The sequence below is a fragment of the Scylla paramamosain genome, chromosome 4 (assembly GCF_035594125.1).
Source record: "Scylla paramamosain isolate STU-SP2022 chromosome 4, ASM3559412v1, whole genome shotgun sequence".
NCBI classification, from domain to species: domain Eukaryota; kingdom Metazoa; phylum Arthropoda; class Malacostraca; order Decapoda; family Portunidae; genus Scylla; species Scylla paramamosain.
This window is the reverse complement of record NC_087154.1, coordinates 27,500,486-27,509,526: the sequence shown is the minus strand read 5'-3', so window position 1 is coordinate 27,509,526 and position 9,041 is coordinate 27,500,486. Positions and strand designations below refer to the sequence as shown.

The window sequence follows — 9,041 nt, the reverse complement described above, 5'->3', positions numbered from 1 at the left end:
TCTCTCTCTCTCTCTCTCTCTCTCTCTCTCTCTCTCTTCCGGTATAGAGAGGAAAATTTTCCTTCATTTAAGTAATTAATTTCCTTACCCCAATACCTAGGAACAATTTTAGGGTGTATCCTTACACATAATTTAAAAAAGAACACCAGTAGTGCACCACAAGTCAGTGTTCTAAACACAACTGTGCCGCTTTATGTTGTGGAATTCTCGCAGCATTAGATACTATTAGAAGACTTTATGAGCCCGTTGAATAGCTCTGACTGTGGAATCTTTCCCAAGTTTACGAAAATGGACGAATATCTTGTACGAAATATATTTTGGATGAATATATTTCAAAATTTATTTGAGAAAGCGATAGTGATTACATTGCAATGACTTGATAAGTTTTACAGTATAATTTACATAAAATATCCCAGGTTTGTTCACTTCTTACGAGGCTCCAGACGACTCTCCCTTGTGGCCGACAGAACTCACTACTTGAACATGAAAGCATTTATGATAATCACAGACGAAAGTTATGGATGATAACATCGCGTACGAACCAAGGAAATGTACGAGTACGTTTTTGTGTGGAGGAGCAAAGCAGGGCAATGAAGCGAAAGGGTGGAAGGTAGTGGCCAAGTTCCTCGGCTCAACTCCTTTATTGATAGGCTGGCAACGCCTCTATAATGGTTGTACCGACCCAGGCAGAATTTTTACATGATAATCCTTAATTTGAATACAGCAAGTGTGTGAACACAAAGAGCGTACCATGCGCCACGAGTACCAATGCCTCTCCTATCAGGCGATTAAAAGTAGGCATGTTGTGTGGAGCCCCGCCGGGCACGGAGACGTGGGGTTCTGCCGCGGGCGGGAACACTCGCACAACTATGCGGAATCCCATATTTTTGTTTACGAATACATTTCGAAGAGCCAGATGCTTTTCTCGCCCCACCTCGAGCTCTGAGACCGAGGTGAGGATGACATGACTAAAGAGTGTGTGTTATAGTGTTAATCACCCAAAACACACACACACACACACACACACACACACACACACACACACACACACACACACACACACACACACACACACACACACACACACACACACACACACAGATGTGTGAAGGTAATTTTTCACGTGGGCAACCCCGCAGTGGCCGGGGCAGCACCGGCGAGCAGCACGAAAACCAGTGTATCGGCTCACTCCCTAAAGGCTTTTTTCTTGCTTTAATAAGAAATCTGCAATCCCCCAATAAATGTTTTGTATTCTTTCTAGCAGTGTATCTTCATGTTAGTGTGGTGAAGTAATGGGCGTCATAACGCTTCAGTTTTAGTGGTTTTATTTTTTCTGTCTGTGTTGTGCTTGTGGCAGATGGAGGTGAGCGCGAAGTGGCGGCACTAAGAGAGAGAGAGAGAGAGAGAGAGAGAGAGAGAGAGAGAGAGAGAGAGAGAGAGAGAGAGAGAGAGAGAGAGAGAGAGAGAGAGAGAGAGAGAGAGAGAGCTAGCATGGGATGTCCAGAAGATTTTGTTTTATGGTGAAAACACTTGCGTGGCCAGGTGGTCTTTCCCCTAGCCGAGGTAGATTAATGCCATGTTCACGTGATACAACAGTTAGGCAGCCAGGACGCTATGTGGCGTCCACCACCACCCTGACGTCCCCGGACAGCAACAAGGATTGTCTCTCCGTCCTGGAAGATGGCAACAGACACATCAGCTCCTTGGGGACGCGGCCTGGCGCGGCAACACGGTGCTGGGGTGAGGAGTGCGGTCTGGACAGCCAGCCTTGCCCCCCCACAAGGGTGGGTCCGCACGCTGTCCTCTAAATAACAGCGCTGAGGGATCACCCGCGCCGGACTGAATACGTTTTTATTTGAGTTCTCGGCGGCGCAGAGGAAATAAATAATCCCGGTAAATGGAAGTGAACTGCGGGACGCCGATGTGCAATTGTTTCTGGCAAGATGTAAACAGCGATGCCTGAGTGGGCCGGGGAACCTCGCAGCCCTCCGCGCCGCCCCCTCCGCCTGACACATTCTCTCTCTCTCTCTCTCTCTCTCTCTCTCTCTCTCTCTCTCTCTCTCCTCTCTCTCTCTCTCTCTCTCTCTCTCTCTCTCTCTCTCTCTAAAAATGCTGCTATTCTGCCTCACTCACTCATGGGTACGATAGTAAAATGAAATCAGCGGTGCAGCTTCTTATGCACGCTGCACATTCTCACGGGGGCATCACGGGAAATTAATGGAGGTAAGCGGTCGTTTCAGGCGCTGATGATAGTAATCGGATTTCAGCAGAGTACATGACAGTTGCCCCTAACATGCCAGAGGTACGACAAGCGGCAGCCATGACCGGCGGCTCCTTGCCTTACCTGGGTATTGCGTGTTACCTGAGCGACACGAAAACACAGGTGCCCCCCCGAGCCGCCGTCCCTCTGCCCTCACACACGCCTGCGAGCCATGACTGCACCCCGTGACTTGAGATCGTGAATATAAATTTGCAGACACACACACACACACACACACACACACACACACACACACACCATTTCTCCTCAGTTTCCTTTATACCATTTGTCAGTAAAATATTATACATTCCTTCGTTACGCCAGCAAAGCCGTACCTCGCCTCCCCCGCCAGCCGGACAGGGGACGCGAGATCGGCTTTGCATGCGTGAATCACCCCGGCGTCGCTCAGGCCAGCCGGGAGTTTACGTCAGGACAAACAAGCCGCCTAATCATCGTCTCCAGTCCCCAATCCTCTTTGATCCTCTCTTAAGATTAGGACGGACTCGGTGCACAGACAGAAAGGACAGGTGAGAGAGAGAGAGAGAGAGAGAGAGAGAGAGAGAGAGAGAGAGAGAGAGAGAGAGAGAGAGAGAGAGAGAGAGAATTATTACATTCGGTGAAAACAAACCGCTATCTTTTAGGCCTACTCAGGGTCATTAGTTGGTACAATAAGCCTACTGTTTCGCCGCCGCTTTAGTTCATAAATTAGCAGCTGCCTTAAATGTGCAGGTGAAGGCCCAGGTGAGTTGTTGGGTGTGCTGTGTTAATCCTGTGTTAATTCTATAAGCCACAGGTGTTAGTAGATTTTTCCTCCGAATTTCTACCTTCTTGTATTATTCATGAAATATTTGTGATAATGAAATTGATCATAAAATATGTCCGATTGCAATTTTCGTATTAAATTTCAGATGACGTCGTAAATCCACGTCCACACAGGCGAGTCTGCCACACTCGTCATGCACACCCGCTGGTTTATTGGCATCATTGAAACCTGTTTCTGGTATCGAATGATGACGAAGCCTGAGCCTATGAACACTGTGAAAGATGATCCTATTATCAAATAAGCGCATGTATAAGAAGTAGCAATATAGAATCAAATTAATATTATGTTATTCACTCTAGGTCGCTCGCGTCCAAGCCGCGTCTGCTGTGATATATTGGCAGGTTCACTGATGCCTTATGGATTCATCCCTCAAGGACTGGCTCTCCTTGTTTTGCTAAATCCTGGTAATATCATGGGAATTTATGAGAAGACTAACATCATAACAACTGAAATTTATGAGAAAACTCATATAATGACTGGAATTTACAAGAAAACTAATATAATAACAAGTAATGAAAGCAACGAACAATCAGAACTTGTTTACAGCTCAAGCAAAGAACGAGAACCATTATGACTCACAGAAGGATTCAACTCGTACCTCATGATACAGTGATAACTTTCCTTGATGAACTAAAATGTACACACAAATTTTACAATAAAATCAGACAAACCTATAATAATTACTTGCTCCCCAGTTTTGTAACACGAGTCAACTTGGAAGAGTTGAGTCAGTGTTAGGCTGCGTGTTGCTGTGCACCTTGGTGATAATGATTCTGATGTGAACGAGAGGCAGTCATGGTATTATTCAAGAATTGGGAAAAAATATGCGATTCATTACTGCATTATAAAAATAGTTTGACCATTAAGAGAGAGAGAGAGAGAGAGAGAGAGAGAGAGAGAGAGAGAGAGAGAGAGAGAGAGAGAGAGAGAGAAAGCTGCGTTTTCCCTGCCCGTCGTTACTGTAAAGGCGACGGAGCTAGAACACTAAGGACTTCCTCCTCCTAAAATATGACAGTATTCCAGATTCAGAAAAGCTTGCGAAAAAATAAAAAAAAAATAAAATAAAAATAGAAAAAAAAAACTTTCCTTTCTCTGCAAACATAAAGGTAATGATCACCAGACGGCATCAGTCACTACCAATTATGTATTGGACACTGTTTCGAAGCAACGACTCGATACTGATGAGTCAGCAGCTTCGGAAGACTGACAACAGTGGGTGAGGCGCAGGATACAAGACCCGCCTGCATTACTTAACATTAATCATCTATTGTTCTTTTCTCTTAAACTGTAAATAATTAGGTTTCAGCAGTCCCATTGTGGCTTTCTCTTCCCCTTAACCGCTCATCGCCAAGTTCCAATACTGCGTGCACAGCCTCGGCTTTTCCTGTTGTCTGCATTGTACAAACAGCTTGGCCACGCTCAGTCCTTCCTCAGTGCATTGAGTTACATTTAAACAGTAAAGACAAGAACACACCAGCAAACACAACAGCACAAGTGTGGCTCACCTCGTGTTTACTCCGCCATCAAACACTCGCCAACTAATGTACCTCCAAAATAACGTTTTGTTATATTTACGTACATCACACAAGGACTGTTATACTCACTGCAAACTCCTGTGTGTTGCTGCACCTTTCCGATGCTATATAATCTCATCTTGAATACGTTTTGAAGGAATTAGTGTGAGTCTGAAAGCCGACACACCTTTACACTTCACTGAATAAAACATACTGCGTTGATGACTGATCAGCTGATGGATACCATTGCACCATAGAAAACGGAAGCGGAAAATTTGATTGCCGCACACACACACACACACACACACACACACACACACACAGAGAGAGAGAGAGAGAGAGAGAGAGAGAGAGAGAGAGAGAGAGAGAGAAACTATTTCTGTTTTTATAGGTTTTCTGGCTACATTACGCATCAACAACTTGGGTCTGCATTTGAAAATTACCTTAAGTAAAGCGTTTGAAACTGCGAATGTCTTCTTAAGGTAAGTTAATTTGGAAAAGATCAAGCTTTACGCTTTGCACAGAACTGTGGTACATTAACCTTGACGAAAAGTGGACTTTTACTGGGACATACGACTCCATTTCTATTCTGGAAGGTAAAGTCTCCTTCAGCATTGCTACCTGAACGTCCCACCAGTCTTACCTGCTGCTGCGCCACGTCCCTGGGCGAGTTTCATACTCCAAGGAATTTTTACATTCCTCATGATGGCTGCATGAGGAGTGCTACTTCACATTCCATGATATACCATCTCTTTCTGTATATTTACTCGAAAAAAAAAAAAAAATTGATACTTGCCTACATACTAGAGGGATATTTTCTAGTATGGTATTGCATTTAAAGATATACTCAAAGGTATTGTGTTCAAGTGGGAAACATATAAATGTGTGTGTGTGTGTGTTGGTAGTGAGTTATCATACGAAGTCACTAAGTTCAATGGGAATTAAATTTGAACATTCAGCCAATGAAGCAGGACAAGAGACCAATCAGTGCCGCACACAGCTGGCCTAAAGAACCCATGGGGGCTGGTGTACGACCGCTGGAGGCAATAACTTTGTGTCCTCGTGAGTCCATTTGAGCGGGTGACCATTAACACACGTTATTTTAAGGCCTGGAACTTTATTGAATCTGTTTCTTATGCCACGAATGGGAAGACCGCACATCGAAATGACGCTGAACCCAAAAGTTATTACTGCTGAAATTTATATATGAAGTTATGTAAACAGAATTTGTTGTTTCCACGAGAATTCCTCCGTTGATGAGAGAGCCATGAAGTGTTAAGCAGCGGCGGACGGCCAAAGGGGATTTTAACTATTATGTACAAGATATATTATGTGTGCATTCTTTTAGATTTTCTTTCCCAAAAATATTAAGATTTCCTAGGATTCATTCCCCTCGCGCCGCATGATTGTTGTAAGAATTATTTTGAAAATATGTGGCAGGGGGAGTGTGTTATCTCGTCTTTAGCCTCCATCACCGTCCTGGACAGATCGTTATCCATCAGCGGCCGGTCGTCATCAGACCGTTCACGTTACCAGAACCAGAAATTACCTTAATCATTATAGTTGCTATTATCGTCGTCATCATCATCATCACCCTCCATTATATTTACCCTTATTCTTTACATACACACACACACACACACACACACACACACACACACACACACACACACACACACACACACACACACACACACACACACACACACACACACACACACACACACACACACACACACACACACATCACACTTACACATTCTCTCTTTCTCTCTCTCTCTCTGTCTCTCTCTCTCTCTCTCTCTCTCTCTCTCTCTCTCTCTCTCTCTCTCTCTCTCTCTCTCTCTCTCTGGTATGAAGCACTAATGACCCCCTGAGATGTTCAACACTGTGCTAGAGATGTGTTAGCAAGTAGCATGATATTGTGATACCCCGCTGATGACGCGCTTACAAGGACAACACAGATGAGTAACAAAATGCGCCTGAAACAGTACACTGGGGTCTGTCTTTTTATAGAAGCACCACCTGAGCTCCGTCCAGTGAGGAGAGCGGCAATGGTAAGGATGCTTGAGTCGCCTGGTAAAAGCTTGGTCATCTAGCATCACTGTAAGACCTTCCCGCCTACACACGACCAAAGAGACACACACACACACACACACACACACACACACACACACACACACACACACACACACACACACACACACACACACACACACACACACACACTCACATACACAGACACACACAAATAGACCTAAGCCTAATAAGAACAGGAACACAGGATAACACGACCTTAACTCAAATCCTGTATATTGCAACAAGTTAAACACGTCTAGGAAAACACACACACACACACACACACACACACACACACACACACACACACACACACACACACACACTAATGCAGACAAAAAATAATAAACAGGTCCGTAGGGCAAAGACTTCATTAAACCAGCAAGCAAAAACACTTTAACCAATACGTCAACCCCGAGGCATCCAGCACTAAATCTGACCTAAGCTAAGGCGCGGACCCTTCCCCTCCCCACCACTGATCCCCTTAATCCCTCTCATCCCTTGCACTTCGGCGCTTGGGCATCGTGCGTGACTCGTGGACATAAGTTTCAAGACCCAACTCGCTCGCCCTCCCATAAATCGTAGAGACATATTAACCGGCATCCTGGAGGACTCCATAATAGCACTTAATGCGGCCTAATGAACGAGGCACCGCAGCCGAGATACAGGCCGGTGTTGTACGTTGATTAAATATACACTGCGCCGGGCGTCGTGTGTGTTAAAAGTGCTTCGGTTAATTCCCAAACGCTTGTCCTTCGCGACGACCATTTGCAGCCGGCACCCGCATGATCAGGCCGACGGTAAAACAGAATTATATTTTGAACTAATGTCTCGCCTGCCACATTTATCCTCACCAGCCTCATATTCTGAGACATTCTACTAGCAAAAAATGGCGGCCAGTCTCACAGTCCTGCTTGTTCTCCTTCTCACCAGAAAACTATAAATCAGCCGCCTTGCATCTCAGGACCTTCCCCTTCCCGCCGAGTGGAGAGCGAAGCCCAGAGCAACACACCACCTCACAAGGGACGCCCCGCAAGTCTATTCTCGCCACGAGGGAACCTATATAAGGACCGGGCAAGTTCGCTTCAGCTCTTCGTCTGTTGAGTTAAAACAAGTAAATGTTGCCTCAGAAAAAAAGACCATGCAGTGACAAAAACAATATTCCTGCATTGTTTATTAGCGCGAAATTAGAAGCGGGTACGAGTTACAGCGCCGTAACTCACCTCAAAATGCAAGATAGTCCCGATAACTACTAAATTTTTCAGAGCTACAACGAGTCGGGTCAGCGCCAGTTTAGAATCCCTAAGTGGCGCAGGAACATGATATTGTTCAATCCACATCGAGGCTTCAAGCGCGCGAATACCAGACGCTGTGAGGAAGAAACATACAAATTCACGCAGATTTGGCACATCTGATCAGGAAAAATACATGCTCATAAAACTCTGGGTAAATATATAATGATGAGGTACTGAATTTTACATACGAACAAGTGTCGCCCGGTAAAAAATTAGGTTCCATTATTATCGTACTCCACCACCATTTGTCTATCAACGGCACAGATCTGATCTATCTCGAGGTGCATAAAGCTCAAAGTCACATTGCCGCAGATAGGTGGGATAATTCCTACTGCGCACGAGTTTACTGTAAGCCGGTGACGAGTGCAGCAGATGGACAAGTCCCCGCGGCCCAGGCAGGCGACAATCCTTGGAATAAACAGAGCAAACAGAGGGAGAGAGGATGGGGGGAGGATCTCTCTCTCTCTCTCTCTCTCTCTCTCTCTCTCTCTCTCTCTCTCTCTCTCTCTCTCTCTCTCTCTCGCAGCATCTTAAGTGAGATCAAGACGCGTCCAACCTGCAAAGCATCACCACTCATCACCATAATTTTTCATATTTGCCGAATGTGTCGTCCCTCCTCTCATAATGACTGTGTGTGTGTGTGTGTGTGTGTGTGTGTGTGTGTGTGTGTGTGTGTGTGTGTGTGTGTGTGTGTGTGAATCTTTTTGTTTTTGTCTGCTACTTTTTGAAACTATGCGATTTCAGTCTGATTTTACAGATGGGAGTCTCCTTTCGTATGTAGCGGTAATGCAATAGTAGCTGCAGTGCTCCACGACTCAGGGAAATGTTCCTATTGTGTGTACTGAACAAATAAATTAGCAAAGATACGCTCTTGCTTTCTCAAATAATTCCCCAGTATAATTGAAACCCTCTCCAGCCCTTTACAAATTTCGTAATTTTAAGCGCAAGAAATATTTTCCTTGACGTTACTTCTGGTACAGCACAGGAAACTTCTGGCGCATCTGCTGCTACTATTATGATCTATGCGTGTTTTTTTTTTTTTTTTTTTTTGACATCATTTGTATTCTGAT

General features: G+C 44.9%; 1 protein-coding gene across 2 annotated transcripts in view; it reads right to left on the bottom strand.

Moving 5' to 3' along the window:
- LOC135097433 (uncharacterized) overlaps positions 1-4,797 on the bottom strand; it is a 167,424-nt gene extending 162,627 nt beyond the window's left edge. For both annotated transcript variants that reach the window (XM_063999352.1, XM_063999344.1), the window contains exon 1: positions 4,688-4,797. In XM_063999352.1, coding sequence (XP_063855422.1) covers positions 4,688-4,736 — 49 coding nt within the window. In that variant the 5' untranslated portion in view covers positions 4,737-4,797. The remainder of the gene's footprint in view (positions 1-4,687) is intronic.
- Between the last annotated feature and the right edge of the window lie 4,244 nt (positions 4,798-9,041).